Genomic DNA, 16,086 nt, shown 5'->3' on the forward strand with positions numbered 1-16,086 from the left:
GTTCTTAAATAAGTTTTAAAAATGATCTCACTAGATTATTATATTTTTTTTTCCTCGCTGCCATTTAAATGGTAAAAGAGAATCAACAATAACAACTTATATTATTCAAAAGAGAATCAAGTAAAAACTCGAGGTTCTTAAATAAGTTTTAAAAATGATCTCACTAGATTATTATATTTTTTTTTCCTCGCTGCCATTTAAATGGTAAAAGAGAATCAACAATAACAACTTATATTATTCAAAAGAGAATCAAGTAAAAACTCGAGAATAGAATTTATTTGTTTCTATTGTTAGCATGGATTGAAACAAGATTAACATGTTAACGCAAAATAAGGAGAAATAATGACCTACCAGCCTGCCATGTTGGCTCCATGCTCTTTCAAGAACAAAAGTCCACAGTTCATCTCTCATTTTCCTTTTCAAATGAATAAGATGGGAACAAACTTGAGCCTTCAACCTTACAATTAGATGATTCTAAAATCTATATAATTTTTGAGGTACAAGGCTCAGAGTTCAATCCCATCTCATCCACATAAAAAGTTTGCTCACTGGTTTGAGGAAAAGTTTGGAGGAGATTTATAGGTAAAATTTCATTTAAACACAAAAGGGGAGGAAGAATTTAGAGCACCTAAATAATCAATGAGATCTAATGAAGATTGTCATAATAAGAGCAAACCTGCTCAGAAAAGATTGCTGAGATCTTGTCAAATAAAAATGGGCCTAGAAGAAAGGTAGAGCGCATGCACACTCGAGAGCAATTCTTCATAAAAGGAAAGCATTAGAGTTGTGAAATTATGCGGTGGCCTAAGTATCTTGCAAAGATAAGTCACCCTTACTGTCACTCTACAGAACCGTACATGAGATTTTCACCTCATACGGCTCCTCGTTCAATTCTTTCGAAGTAATTGGATCCTTTTCTTCGTTCGAGAATCTTTTCCCTTCTTCCACCCTGCCCCAAAGAGTAACTAAGACCAATTCATTCACGTTTTCATGTTCTAATTGAACACTTTCCATTTATGATCAAAGGAGAAGATTATTCTTTTTACCAAACATATGCGGATCAAATTACGATCTTCTAATCTAATAAGAACAAGAGATCTTTCTCGATCAATCCCTTTGCCCCTCATTCTTCGAGAATCAGAAAGATCCTTTTCGGGTTTGAATTTATTAGAGGGGATTGATCCAAAGAAAAAGATTCTTTAAATCGTTAAAAAAAAGAGGGGGAAGATGTATCTGAATTTTGAGCGAAACCTAGATGCTTCATCATTTTGCCTATTGGATATACAGAAGAAGTTTACAAAAAGCAATAGGCGAGTCTAGATGGGGCCTAGACTCTTTTTTTATCATTACAATCAAATTTATTGTAAGTGCTAGGCACTGCCTAGGCTACCGCCTAGGCGCCAAGTCTTGGGAGGATTTCTTTTTTGTTTAGGTTATGGTGAAGGTTAAAGAAGTTGGGGAAGGTGTTTGTAGTCGGTGGATGATGCTAGAGAAGTTCGGAGGAGGTCAGAGCATTATGTAGAGGCAGCAACAAATGAAATCACGACCAATACCTAATGGAACAGTTTGCGTAAGCGGTCTCCGTTCCCTTAGGCTCTCTCAAGACCTAGGCTGAGCAGAGCCTAAGCGGCCTAGGTACCACCTAGGCATAGACGGGAGCCAAGGTAGGCTAGGGGGAGCTTTTTAAAACATTAATACATATTAGGCTTACTTGTGTTGAATCCAACAGTACAGGACCCAACGGCCCATTAATCCAACATAACATGTATCTATTAGTCCAGAAAATATATTTACTACATATTTTATATATGAACATGGCACATTTTAGTATTTTTCCTGCAGTTTCTTCAAGTTAAGCATCGGTTCCTTACCATCCTCCAAGTTATCACCTTGCAGTTGGCTAGTACATATAAAGCTACAAAAGTTAAGATATATCTTGCAGGATAACATTTATGCAGGATTCTTAATCAGCACCTAGGCTATTGTCGCTGGCACAGTTAATCAAGCTAACTCAAAACAGCTAAATAAATTTCTATTAGTTACAAGACAAAGCAAGAGAAACGCCATCAACATTTAGTTATGGAGAAAACAGGATGAGGTGTGACAAAAAAATTTGCATCTATCTGATGCACATAAACTGATTCAGTTAAGAATCAAACTGAATATATATCAATCAATACCGCATCTTCTGACCAAAACTAGGCCGTGTTCTTGTTGTAAGAGGGACAGAGTGTAATCAATCTTCTATACCGTATATAGGGCGTGATGATAGCATCATAAGTTAAGTACATGTTTGAATCAAAGCATTTGAAGTGTACTAAAGATTTCCAAAATGAGGTTTCACAAGAAAGAAATGACAGCTCATTGACTTTGCCAAGTTGCTACCAAGAACCAAGTAGTTAACTTCACGGATCGATCCCAAACATGCCAAGATGAAATTCCACACACTATAGCGGTCGACACCTCATGCACATCCCTTGCAACCATTGTAGAGTAAGAAAAGGATCAGAGTTAGGCATGCTCTCGAGTCCGAAGGCCAAGTAATCACACGGGTGATCAAAAGTAAAATACTTGATATACCAGCATGCTGGAATTGAATCATTCTATTATTTGTTTTCTTAGTGACGTTAAGGTATTGTTAAGTAATGACTCGATATTATAAGTAACAAAACGGTAAAAAAAATCCCTCTCCTGTTTAGAGAGAGGGAGGTAGTTATCCAAGTTATTTGAATAACAGATTAGATGAAGACAGAAAGAACTAATGCATATTTGTGAACGTTCTTTAAAAATACATGTACGCCAAGAGAGCATGAACATGGAGTCCCGCGCACCTTGTGCCATCGGAAAAATGTATAGAACTACACTGGGTTTTCAGCAGAAAGAAAATTCACAACCCCAAATGACAGGGGCAACTAGATATAGAGATGTGCAAGTTTTAACAATACCAAATACTTTTCACCAAAAAATTCTTATATCTGCTAATGCCTAATAAGTGTAGAACCTCATTAGGAACAAGAGGATCCTAATTTCAATTTCATGCACATTGTACATAGCTAGGTTGTAAAATATTTCTACAATTTGCCTAATGTATTCACCCAATCGATCTCAAAGCTAACGCGTCGATGCAAAGAGGACATAAACAAACAAGGAAAATAAAATCTAGTAAAATACCCATTTAGTATTTCATCACAAACCACAATTTAATGGAGTAGCAAGATCATATATCTCTACAGAATGTAAGTTTTTATTCCCATTTGTACTTTATAAACAACCAAAGAGAAAGGGGTAAGAATTACAGGCCTCAAGATATTGCGGTTCGGGATCGAATCAGTCCTCGAGCAACTCACTGTTCTTCTTCCCCTCTTCCCTCTCGACCCCGAGATCCTCTTTCGCGTCGATGGGGTCCCCAAACTTTTGCTTGAAAGCGTCCTGCTTCTTGATCCACATCATGTGGCCCTAAATTAACATCGAAACAAGTCAAGAAATTCTTCAGCGAATGGATCAAAATCGATGGGAAATTTTGAATTTTTTTTTTTTGGTTGGGATTTGGGAGGAAAGTACCTGAAGTGCTGCAGCCCAAACGACGAGGACTGATGCGAACCAGAATTTCTTCTCCTTTAGAAGCTTCGATGCGTCCATCTCTCTATGATTTCTCTCTCAAATTAAAGAAAATTTGCGCCAAAAAACCGTAAAGACGCCTGTTTGCTTTACCCAAATGTGGCATAATTCGGGTTTTCTAAAACCCTAATCAGGTGCGGGTCTGGATTTCGGGCACGGGTTTGCATAATTTTCTTGTGGACACTTTTACCCATCAGAAAGGGAATTTGTTTTTTAGCACATAGGCCCTCTGGGTAAAAGAAATTTCAAAAGGGTCTAGTACGGAGACTCACACTCACCCCCACAATTTTTCATAAAGGAAAATAACGTTATTTCTTTGAAAGGTAAATTGAAATAGTAGTAGTTTGAGCCAAATCCACCCCAGGTGATCCGCCCAGTTAGGAGGTTCGATATGACTTCCACGGTCCTGATTCAATTCCGAGCAAATATTAGACGAACCGCAAATTTCGAGCTAAAAGGTGGGAAACTAACCCCGGTATCATTAATAAGAGTCTAACAAAATGAATCCAAAGTATATTTCTTGAACTTTAGGAAGATCACTAAGATACGTGAATCATATATGTGGACCAATGAAGCAATTGCATTTTGTAAACTCTCCTAACTTCTGGAGATTTTCTCCTTTGATTGTAGGTCTAATTGTTGGTGTGCAAAATTTCAAAAATACGGAGGGAATTTGGTAAACTCTCCTAACTTCTGGAGATTTTCTCTCATTTCAAAACAGAGGGGAGTATTGATGGAAAGCCAATCTCTAAATTTTCAAGGAAGGAGCTCACGTTTTTTTTTATCAGGAAAAGAGTAGAAATGACTATATAGGATGATTATAAGAATACTAAGTATCTTTCCAAGATCATCCAACTGTCTGCAAACATTCTACAGGTCTTTCATGCAAGAGATTTCATCAAAAGTTATCACAACACAAGTTCTAGATATATTTAATCAATCACTCATAACAAACTTTAGAAGTTGTGAACGAAGAACATACAGACTAATCTTAGTTAATTTGAGAGAAATCCTACAAAATTTCTGTGATTGAAGCAATTGCATCGCAACAAATGAATGTAACAAGAGCCTCTATCAAATAAGTCGCAATAAAGTTACAAATACCAACAATTAGACCTACAATCAACTCTCATCACCAGCACCATCAACATCTTCAGGCTTCTTTTTCTTCGGACAAACCGAAGAGAGATGACCAGGAACTCCACAAACATAACAAGTTCTCCTCTTCTTCTTTGAACTTCCAACATTCGAAACATCTTCATATTTCTCTTCTAAATGTATCTGCACTCCTTTCTTTGCTACTTCATCAACATCTTCACTCTTCTTCTTCTTCGGACAAGCTGAAGAAAGATGGCCAGGAACTCCACAAACATAACAAGTTCTCCTCTTCTTCTTCGAACTTCCAACATTTGAAACATCTTCAGACTTCTTCTCTAAATCCAACTCCACTCCTTTCTTCGGCACTGCACAGCTAATCTTCACTGGTCGACCACATACAACCGTCTGATCAAGCTTCAATGCAATCGTGAGGGAAACATGGTCCTCAAAGTCCACGTGAGCGTACCCTTTGAAGTCTCCTGTCTCCTTGTCTGTGCCAAACCTTATGCTGGAAACTTTGCAATCTGAGAAAAGTTGCTTTAAGTCATCCTCGGTGATGTCCCATGATAAGTTTCCTGCATAGATTCTGTTGTAGCCTTCCACAATTTTTGGAGTGAATTCTGGCTTTAGGGGTTTTTGAGGGCGTTGTTGGGGTTTATATGGTTGTATCTTTAAATAAAATCCACCCCTGGAATGGAATTAGATGGATCAAAAGTGAGTAGTTGCTAGAAGAGGAAAGTTGATGTAGCTTTGGGTCAGGAGATTTGCTTACATATCAGCACCATCAAGAGCTAAGGCCCTTATAGCCGCAGCTTCAGTCTGAGATAAAGAGAAAGTAATAATGTTAGCATTGCTCTATGATGATATGAGGAATAAAACTATTGTACAAAAGAACACTAATTTCTTTGAAATTTAAATTGATGAACTCAACGTAATTAATTTGAAATGAGTAATGAAGGTCATATAAAAGAAAAACAATAATGAAAATCTCATTTCATGTGAGGAGGAACTGGTGAATTTTATTTTAACACAATGGGGACCTTATTAATGGAAAATGCAACAAGATGAATTTTTACCCCAGAAAACCATGTAATTTCACAGCCGTTTTCTTACCAATTAGTTCATGTGCACGCAAACAATTCACCTCATTTCTGCATTTGCTAAAAGCTTGTCTAGGGTAGGGGTGGAAATAAACCAAATAATTAACAAATAGTTCGTTAGTCGTTCAAGTAACTATTCGGTCATATCCAATTCAATAGTTTATTTAACACTAAATAAATAATAGTTATAATTCAAGTTCATTAATAAATAGCATTTAATCATATGTAAATTCAATTCGTTTGTTTATTAAATATTCGTTTAAAATTTGATCGATTATAATTTGTATTACTACTCATATGATGTTATATTTTCAACCTACTTATATTTTCTATTTAAGCTCTATATACTAATTTTGAGAGACTTAAAGAATCTTAAATATATTTTCTAATAAAATATTTAGATTAAAATTAATGTTACAGGAGGCGCTAGGCAGACTAGGTGTCCGAGCTAGGGCCTAACACCTAGGCGGCGCCTAGGCGTTTGCCTATTTTTAAATTTATTTAATTATAATAATTCAAAAAAATATGTATTAAGTTAATATAAAATTGAAAAAAAAAATTGAACTAGAAAAATTGAACAAGATTAAAGTAAAATTAACTACAATTAACTAAAATTGAACAAGATTAAACTAAAATTAACTTCATTAAACTAATTAAACTAATTAACTAAACTAAATTGAACAAAGTTAACTATTTAAATTTTAAAAATAGTTTATAAGTGAAAATTTTACCTAAAACAGTAAATAAGTTAACTAATTAAAAAACAGTTTATAAGTTACCAATTTAAAAAACAGTTTATAAGTTAACTAATTAACAAAATTTACATGACAGCCGACAGGAGAAGGACCGGCGGCGACGACGACCGAGAGAGTGGTCGATGGCAGTGGTGGGAGGGGACTAGCGGCGACGGGAGAGGGAACCGACGGGACTGAAGGACCAAGAGAGAGGGGCGACGGTGGGAGAGATCGGTGGGAGAGGGACGGCGTGATTTCAAATTGTCGCGAGAGGGACCGGCAAGACTAAAGGACCGAGGGAGAGGGCCGACGATGGGAGAGGACATTGGGATTTCAGAGAGAGAGTTAGGGTTAAGTAACGGGTTCCGGCAACGGGTTTGGGTTCGGGTTTTTTTCTTTCTTTCTTTTTTTGTTCAAAAAGCTACGCGGCCCGCTTAGGCGGGCCACCTAGCCCTAGGCGGAGCGGCCGCCTAGATCGGCTACTTCGGCCCGAAATTAGGCGGACGCGTAGGACTCTTTTTAGAACGCTAATTAAAATATATGTATATCATAACTATAAAGAAATAATTTTCATTTATAAAATTTAAATATTATTTAAAAATCAAATTATCTAGCAAAATGAATATACTTTGGACATTCGATAAATATTCGTGAATATTCATTAATATTTATCAAATACCGAGTATTCGAGTTCAAATTCGAAAAACTCCATACATGGATATTTGAGGTCGAGTTCAAATTCGATAATTTAAACAAACACAAATACGAACATTTTAGTATTCGATTCAGTTTGTTCGTTTACCACCCCTAGTCTGGGGGAAGAGGAAGAAAGGATTGAAGAGCATCTCTCAATTTGCACATCAGGGCAGACCAGTGTTAGGGATTCTAATCTTAGACTTAATTTATCCAGTGGATAGAGGAACTCAGAGTGGCTGGTGCAGTAGCAATCTTTTGACTATAATCGTAAGATTGACCAACACACATTGGCCGAATGCTTGGATAAGAAAATTGTGAAGAGACTAATGGCTTGTGGTTGAGTTAGTGTCACAGCCGAAGTTATGAATTGTGATCCAAAGGATTACACTGTGGAAAAGGTGCAATCTATAAGAGTTTTAACAGGGTGAACCAACAAATTTTTACTTGAAAATCTGACAAAGCCGTTGGAATACTAATCCAGTTCAAAAGATGTTTAGTTTGAAGAAATAAGTCATATCTAATGGTTATCGTTCCTTTCATCCAAATGTTGTACATATTATACCAAATACAAATTCCAATTCATCCCGGTGACAATAATTATTTCAATAAATATGCATATTTTTTTTTATACATGTGACAGAGAAGATATTTATATATGCAGGTTAAGACATGTATAAAACTAAAAAGTATGATAAAAGAAAGTTTAACATTAAAAAATATGATAACATCAAATTAGATAAAATCATCTTCCAAGCTCCGAAGTCCAAACTTTAAAAGTCAGTGAAAGTCTCAAAAAATGCAAACCAAGTCTATTTAAGGAAATAATAAATACTAATAGAAAGCTAAGAACAGAGAAAGAGCTTATTAAATCAATCAGTTCTCTTCTTTCATTCAGAATGGCTTATTTAATCAACTAAAAAACTTCGCTTCCATAAGATATGAAATAATTCCGTTACATAAACATGCAAATTCATCTCTGTCATAGAAAATTAAATTGTGATTTCCAAGGTGCATGAAACTCATAGATCAACAATAGGAGCATCTTCGCTATTAGGATATACGTCAACAAGAACGCCTCGAACTGAGACACAATACACACCCAAAATTTTAGAATCACAGAATAAAGGCACAAATTCAATCACAGTACTCGCAGATATAACGTGATTCACTCTTACGGAGTTACTCCACGGTGTAACGACGACGCCCAGTTTTTTTATATTCTAAAAGAATTAAATCAAAGAGAACACCATCTCTTGATCAAGATACACTCTAAAAATTCTCACAAACTCTCTCGTTGATATTAGAAAAAGCTCTTTATTTTTTCTTTCTCTCACTCTTCTATAAGAGGAGTTGTTTCTGGGATGATTTTTCCTAAAGAGTTTTGGTCCTATTTATAGTGTTTGGGAAATACTATGTACTAATAAAATATTATTAGTGGTGGGACCCGTCATCTTTTTTCAAACTTTTAGGTCACCGATTTCGATGAAATAATAAAAATAGGACCCGCCACCTTTTATTATTCAATTTTGGCGACTACTAGCTGACAATCTCTCACTTGAAGATTTGATTGAGTATGAACCATATCTTCACACTATTCTTGGTTGCATCATCCGGATGTCTTGTATCTTTGGCATTTTACACGGTCATCAACATTCTCAACGGAGGCATATGAGGTTGCACACAGCCTCACCTTCTCGAGCGAAACTGGCTTAGTCAGCATGTCGGCCGGATTGTACCTCGTATCAATCTTCACAAGCTTGAACTCGTTCCTGTTTTGCCATCTCCGTATGACATGATGTTTCACGTCAACATGCTTAGTCCGAACATGGAATGCGTCATTCTTTGATAAGTGAATGGCACTTTGACTGTCACAGTGGATGAAATATTTCTTGAAGCTTACCTCAAACTCGAGAAGAAAAGCTTTCAACCATAGCAACTCCTTTGATACTTCTGCTACAGATACGTACTCCACTTCGGTTGTCGACAAAATCACAGTATCCAGTAACTTGGATCTCTAACTTATCGCTTCACCACCCAAGATGAATATGTAGCCGTTCGTGCTCCTTCTCGAATCTATGTCCCCGGCGTAGTTTGCATCACAAAAGCCTTCTAGCTGTAAATCCGCCCTGTCATACTCAAGATAACGATCGAACAAGCATATCAAGTAACGTAGAAGCCACTTGACCACACCCAAGTGATGCTCCCCCGGATTGCTTATAAAACGGCTCACAACTCCCACTCCTTGTGCAATATCTGGCCTCGTGCACACCTCGTATACATCAAACTCCCGACGACAGATGCGTATGGTATGTTAGCCATGAACTCATGCTCTTCAGCAGTCTCTGGTGCTTGGGTCTTTGATAGCTTGAAATGGCTCGCAAACGGTGAGCCCACCGATTTAGCTTTCTTCATGCCAAACTTTTCAAGAATTTTTTTAATATAGACCTTCTGAGACAACCTCAGACTCCGTGCTGATCTGTCTCTGATGATCCTCATCCCAAGAATCTGGTTTGCTAAACCCAGATCCTTTTCAATATAGGTCTTCTGAGACAACCTCAGCATCCGTGCTGATCTGTCTCTAATGATCCTCATCCCAAGAATCTGGTTTGCTGGACCAAGATCCTTCATCTCGAAGCACTCGGAAAGACACCCCTTGAGCTCCTCAATGCGGACCAAGTCGGGCCCAGCAATCAACATGTTATCAACATAAATTAAGAGTATTACATAGGATTTGCCATATCTCTTAATAAAGCAGCAATAGTCTGTGTCACATTTGAGAAAACTGTTCTTCTCCATAAAGTTCTCAAACTTCATGTACCACTGTCATAGAGTTTGCTTCAGGCCATACAAGCTTTTACACATGCGGCACACGAGGCCCTCCCTGTCTCGATCCTCGAAGCCCACTGGTTGATGCATATAGATCTCTTTCTCCAAATCTCCATGAAGTCTTCACATCCATCTGCTCTAGATAAAGATCTCGAACTGTCACAATGCTCAGCACAGTCCGGATCATGGTCAACTTGACGAGCAAAAACGTCAAAATAGTCTATCACTGTTTTCTGCTCATAGCGCTTCACTACAAGTCTCGTCTTGTAGCGTCTCCGCCCATCGGCTTCATCATTGACCCTATAAATCCACCGATTGTGAAAGCTTTTCGCCCTCTTGGAAGCTTTACGAGCTCCCAAGTCTCATTCTTCGTTAAGAATTTTATTTCTTCCTCCATGGCAGACTCCCACTCGCCACGAGCTTTGCCGGTATGTTATACCTCCTCATAACCCTCTGGCTTACCATTGTCAACCAACAGCCACCAAAATTGAATAATAAAATGTGGCGGGCCCTATTTTTTATTATTTCACTAAAATCAATGGCTGGAAAGTTTAAAAAAAGGTGACGGGTCCCATCACTAATAATATATTATTAGTGCATACTGTTTCTCAAACATTATAAATAGGACCAAAACTCTTCAGGAAAAAGCATTCCAGAAACAACTCTTATAGAAGAGTGAGAAAGAAAAAAAATAAAGAGTTTTTCCTAATATCAAGGAGAGGGTTTATGAAAATTCTTGGAGTGTATCTTGATCAAGAGAGGGTGTTCACTTTGATCTAATTCCTTTGGAATATAAAAGAACTGGGCGTCGTCGTTGCACAGTGGAGTAGCTCCGTAAGAGTGAACCACGTTATATCTGTGAGTATTGTGATTAAATCTGTGTCTTTATTCTGTGATTCCAAAATCGTTTGGGTGTGTATTGCGTCTCCGTTCGAGGCGTTCTTGTTGATGTATATCCTAACAACTGGTATCAAAATCAGATTTAGAATACGTATATCTGCTTATCGTATGCTCTGTAAATGCCACTAAAAGTGGATCCTCCACGTCAAAAAATAAGTTAGATTATCATTTACTCTTTAAAAGCATTGGGCACTATTCACGAGTATAGTATTATTCATAAGTATTGTTACTATTCACAAATATGGTTCGAGAAATTACGGAATTTTTCACCATAGGGTCTACAGTTGAAGACAATAGGCTTCGGATTAAGAAATTCGACGGTCAAAATTTCAGGTATTGGAGGATGCAGATAGAAGATTATTTGTACCATAAGGATCTCTTCCTACCTCTCCAAGGAGTGGAGGGAAACCTGAGAAGATGGACGACGATAAGTGAAAGATGCTCGATCGTAAAGCACTTGTCAACATCAGGCTCAACCTTCACCAGCATGTGACTTACAACGTCTCACATGTGATCACCACCAAGGAGTTTATGGAGCCCTTGGAGACGTTGTATAAGAAATCTGCTTCAAATAAGGTGTACCTGATAAAGAAGCTATTCAATCTAAAGATGTAGCAAAGAGCTCGTGTGACGGACTTCTTGAACGAATTTTAGGCTTTGGTGCAACAGCTTGCTGCAGTGGATCTCAAGTTCGACAATGAGATTCAAGCTCTTCTACTATTTTCTTGTCTATCAAATTCGTGGGAGAATTTGGTGATGACGGTGAGCAATGCCAATGGTAATGACAAGATGAAGCTCAACACAATGATTGGGACAATTCTGGATGAAGAATCTCGCCGCAAAGTCTCAGGAGCTGAGGTCTCTAGCAGTGAGAGTGTTATGCATGTCGAGGCACGAGGGCGTGCGCAGAAGAAGGGTAGGGGACGACGAGGCCAATCAAAGTCCAGAGGGAAGTCTAAAGGGCCGAACCTGAATGGTTACTGTGAAAGAAAGTGCTTCAGATGTGAAAAGAAGGATCACTTTGCACGGGACTATAGAGCTTCTATTCCAGTATCAGCAGGGGATGATCAGGCTGACGATGCAGTCAATCTCATGCACGAGACGGATTCGGATGCGCTTCTCTTATCTCTTGAAGACAAGAGCGATGTGTTGGTCATTAACTCTGGCACATCTTTTCATGCAACCTCACAACAAAAGCTGCTTTCATCGTTCCTGAAGGACTTTGGGACAATCTACCTTGACGACGATCAACCTTGCAATGTTTTTAGGAAGGAAATTTGTACCCTCAAGATGGAGGGTGGGACCACCTTGATGCTGAACGACGTTCGGTATGTGCCAAATCTCATGCAAAATCTTATATCAGTCGGGTAACTGACTGGCTCTGATTACAGATATCCTTCGAGCAGAAAAGCTAGAAGGTGTCCAATGGTGCCCTGGTGATAGCACACGCAAACGCGATGAGCCTCTCTACATCGCTAATGGAAAGATCGACCGCTTGTCGCAGGACAAGCATCATCATCATCCACCGATTGCATAACTTGACATCGACGACTTGGCCACATGAGCGAGAAGGGGATACAGATTATGACCGCAGGAGAGAGGTTTTCGAGTCTGAGAAAGATTGATCTGACTTTCTGTAAGGACTGCATCCTAAAAAACAGAAGAATGTGAGCTTTAACAAGACCGAACCGGCTCTAAAACTGCAGAAATTAGAGTTGGTGCACACCGATGTGTGGGGACCTGCGCAAGTCTCATCTGTTGGCAACTCTCTTTACTTTGTCTCTTTTATTTATGATGCTGCTAGAAAATTATGGGTATTCTTCTTGAAGCAAAAGTCAGATATTTTCATCATCTTTAAGAAGTGGCTGCCTGTGTAGAGAACGAAACAGGCAATAAGCTGAAATATCTAAAGTCTGATAATAAAGATGAGTATTACAGTCAAGAGTTTGAGAACTTCTGCTCATCCCATGGGATTAGAAGACTGAAGACCGTTCCAGACACATCTCAGCACAACGGAATGACGGAACGTATGAATCACACTATCTTAGAGCATGCCAGAAGTATGAGAATCCATTTCGGATTGCCCAAGAGTTTTTGGGCTGATGTTGTGAATATTGCTGCATATTTGATTAACCGCGGGCCATCTGCGGCTTTCAGATATGGGATACCTAAAGAGGCTTAGACCGGAAAAAAGCTGAAGCTTGCCTATGTTATGACCAATCCTACAGACCGGTCAAAACTTGATCCAAAATCAAAGAAGCTCTATTTCATCGGCTATGGAGGAGATGACTATGGGTATCGTTTCTGGGATCACAATGCGCGTAAGGTGGTGCGCAGTCGTGACGTCGTGTTCCATGAGGATGCGGTGTACAAGACTAAAGAGGTGAGTGGGAATCAGCTATCTCCCCCTCTTATCCAAATATTGCTGACAGTGAGGACGACGGTGAGATACCAGTCAGCATAGAAGACGGAGACCAAGAGAACGTGCCGGATGCACAGCAACAGGATCCAGCAAAGCTGACAATCGCAGTTCGCAAAGCTCTAAGAAATCCGAGGGTGCCATAGAGGTACCTTTCCACTATGAATTATCTTCTCTTGACTAATATTCGCTAATTATCAACTTTATACTAAAACCCAGTAAGTTATATGTCATCAAAACGAAAATGAATAAGTATTGAAAGGATTAATCAAACCTTGAAAGTAAGAATAGCAATTCCCCTAAATTTGCCACTTTCAGGGAAAGTCATGCAGTCCATTTCAGTAACAGTGCCGCAACCTTCAAAGAAACTCCTTATATCATCCTCAGACGAATAGTATGGGATGCCTCCAACATATACTTTCTTAGTTTCACTGCTGTTAAAATAAATCGCAAACAACAAAACCCATAAAATCCCTTACAAAATTTACCATCATCATTAGGCTATTAATATGCTTGGGTAATCAAATAAATGCAAAACAACACAAATGTAACAAATGGGTTTGCACCTTTCATCGATTTTGATCAGCTTCTGAGTTTCACTGCAAGCAAAATGCACAAATAATAAACCTCATAACAAATTCATCATGCATTGCTCAAACATCAGTATTAAGCTATAAATATGAATTGGGCAATCAAATAATCGCAAAAGAACACCAACTTAACAAATGGGTCCTCACCTTTCATCGATTTTGACTGGCTCCTCAACAATTTTCTGGTTTCTCTCTTTCTCGACAATCTCGCTAGCCTTCTGAAACTTCTCCTCCTCAGGCTGAACCTTCTCTTTCTTCTGCTTCTTCTGTCTATTTTCCCTCTTTTCCCTCTTCTTCCTCTTCCTCTCCTCGATTAACTCTCGATCACTCTCCTCCTCTCTCTTCCTCTTCTTACCCTCGATTCCCTGTTCATCTTTCTCCTTCTTCTTCTCTTTCTTCTTCTTCTTTACCTCCTCTTTCAGTGAAATCTCGCTATTTCCATTGTGGGTTTCTTCGCTCCCTTCATCATCCTCTGGATTCTCCACCAAAGGTGCCTTCTTTATTCGTTTCCTTGGATTCCCTGACTTGGGTTTCTTTCGAGATTTCGAGATCAATAGCTCTTTGATGCTCTGGAGCTCTTCGTTGATGCCTGATTCCGACGATTCCTTGTGTGATTTCTTAGACTCTGAGGCGGAGATTGATTGTTGAGCGAGGAGAGAGCGAAGTTTTTGCTTCAGTTTTTTGTTCGAGAGAACCATCTCCCTGAGATTTTTGGGAGGAGGAAGAGGGAAGAAAACCCGCCGTCACGTAATTTAGGTCTCATATTTTTTGGTGAACCGAACCCCACGGCCTGGTTTTCTGAGATAATGACTAAAAAACCCCTTCAATTTTAGGCTAAAACAGCACTTAAATACCATGAAGATTACATACATGACTTTGCACTTTTATACCTGAAGTTTTTTTTTCTGACTTTCAAATACCCTATTGTTTTTTAAAGTTGCACATTACTACTTTTTTGTTAAGTGTGGCGACTGATATTGAAATTAACCAATTTTCATTCTATGCTAGTTATATGAAATGTCTAGGGGTATATTCCAATGTTTAACAATAATGTGTTCTAATTTACCAATAGAAGTAGTATATAACTTTAAAGTGTGGAGCATGTAAACTCTAAGGTATTTATATGTTATTTAAATGTCAAACAGAATACTTTAAGTATAAAAGTGTGGAGTCATGTAAACTAGATCTGAGGTACTTATGTGCTATTTAGCCTTTTTTATTATTATTACTACCATGTTCATATTCATAACTCAAACAATCAAAATTTAACTTTAATAGGCTGAAGATTAAGTACCAAATAATAACGCAGGGTTTCGCACAATTTTGACTTTAATACATATCATTCATCACACTTCACTCTCTCTCTCTCTCACACGCACACATATATATATATATTATAAACACAGTTTTACTACTATGTTACGATCTTTCCCTTACAAAAAAGCTCACCGAAAATACATTTATGTCTTCTATTACTTATCTTATATTATTTTATCCGGTTTGAGGCAAGGTCATATCTCACCGTTTTTATATCTCGCTTTTAAGAATACTCTAAAAATGCATTTACCTCTTTCAATATTAACGCATTTACCTCTTTCAATATCTATCTTATATTTATATGAATATCATCTTGATAGTATTACAAAGACAAAGTTGAAAATTTTGTTTTTTTTTTTTCTGTATACTCTGTATCATTATTAGATCTCAGTGTCTTTAATTTCAATGCTCAACTAGTAAAAAATCGAATATCCTAGACGGAATATTCTAGACGGAAAATTTTTCGTCTAGTTTGTATTAAACTAGACAGAAAAATTCCGTCTAGAATATTCCGTCTAGAATAAAACATCCTAGACGGAAATTTCCGTCTAGGATAGTATTCTAGACGGTTCTATTTTTTTAATTTTTTTTTAAAAATGGTCATGTATCCTAGACGGAAATTTCCGTCTAGGATACTATGACCCATATAAAAAAAAATAAAAACATCAATTTTTCGCTCCAAATTCAAAATTCCCCCCTAAATTTCCGCCCAAAATCAAAATAAGAAGCTCCCCCCCTGATCCATCTCTCCCTCTCCCCCGACGCCGTCACCTACTCCACCCTCCTCT

At 38.0% G+C, this 16,086-nt stretch overlaps 2 protein-coding genes across 5 annotated transcripts; both read right to left on the reverse strand.

Moving 5' to 3' along the window:
- Window positions 2,100–3,748, reverse strand: LOC109850605. 2 transcript variants are annotated; one of them, XM_020420650.1, is made up of 3 exons: window positions 3,562–3,748; window positions 3,301–3,456; window positions 2,100–2,476 (listed from the first exon to the last, which is right to left on the reverse strand). In XM_020420650.1, exons 1-2 carry the CDS (start codon window positions 3,637–3,639, stop codon window positions 3,328–3,330), a joined length of 207 nt encoding a protein of 68 aa, XP_020276239.1. In that variant the 5' UTR covers window positions 3,640–3,748; the 3' UTR covers window positions 2,100–2,476; window positions 3,301–3,327. The 2 variants fall into 2 exon arrangements, with proteins under 2 accessions (XP_020276239.1, XP_020276238.1); XM_020420649.1 differs by having other exon boundaries at window positions 3,297–3,456.
- Window positions 4,548–14,780, reverse strand: LOC109848408 (protein gar2-like). 3 transcript variants are annotated; one of them, XM_020417879.1, is made up of 5 exons: window positions 14,129–14,779; window positions 13,958–13,990; window positions 13,666–13,822; window positions 5,489–5,535; window positions 4,548–5,404 (listed from the first exon to the last, which is right to left on the reverse strand). In XM_020417879.1, the coding sequence occupies exons 1-5, from the start codon at window positions 14,677–14,679 to the stop codon at window positions 4,741–4,743; spliced, it is 1,452 nt and encodes a 483-aa protein (XP_020273468.1). In that variant the 5' UTR covers window positions 14,680–14,779; the 3' UTR covers window positions 4,548–4,740. The 3 variants fall into 3 exon arrangements, with proteins under 3 accessions (XP_020273468.1, XP_020273467.1, XP_020273470.1); XM_020417878.1 differs by having other exon boundaries at window positions 13,666–13,825; window positions 14,129–14,778; XM_020417881.1 differs by lacking the exon at window positions 13,958–13,990 and having other exon boundaries at window positions 13,666–13,825; window positions 14,129–14,780.

Source organism: Asparagus officinalis, chromosome 7 (assembly GCF_001876935.1).
Source record: "Asparagus officinalis chromosome 7, Aspof.V1, whole genome shotgun sequence".
In the NCBI taxonomy this organism is placed as follows: Eukaryota; Viridiplantae; Streptophyta; class Magnoliopsida; order Asparagales; family Asparagaceae; genus Asparagus; species Asparagus officinalis.

Bases quoted from the DNA above. Each gene is read 5' to 3' on its own strand.
- LOC109848408 (XM_020417878.1), bottom strand. From the start codon at position 14,679: ATGGTTCTCTCGAACAAAAAACTGAAGCAAAAACTTCGCTCTCTCCTC. The intron at 13,991-14,128 runs GTGAGGACCCAT...TTTTGCTTGCAG, and splicing joins CCAGTCAAAATCGATGAAAG to TGAAACTCAGAAGCTGATCA. The intron at 5,405-5,488 runs GTAAGCAAATCT...ATTCCATTCCAG, and splicing joins GCTCTTGATGGTGCTGATAT to GGGTGGATTTTATTTAAAGA.
- LOC109850605 (XM_020420650.1), bottom strand. From the start codon at position 3,639: ATGGACGCATCGAAGCTTCTAAAGGAGAAGAAATTCTGGTTCGCATCA. The intron at 3,457-3,561 runs GTACTTTCCTCC...ATGTTAATTTAG, and splicing joins TTTGGGCTGCAGCACTTCAG to GGCCACATGATGTGGATCAA.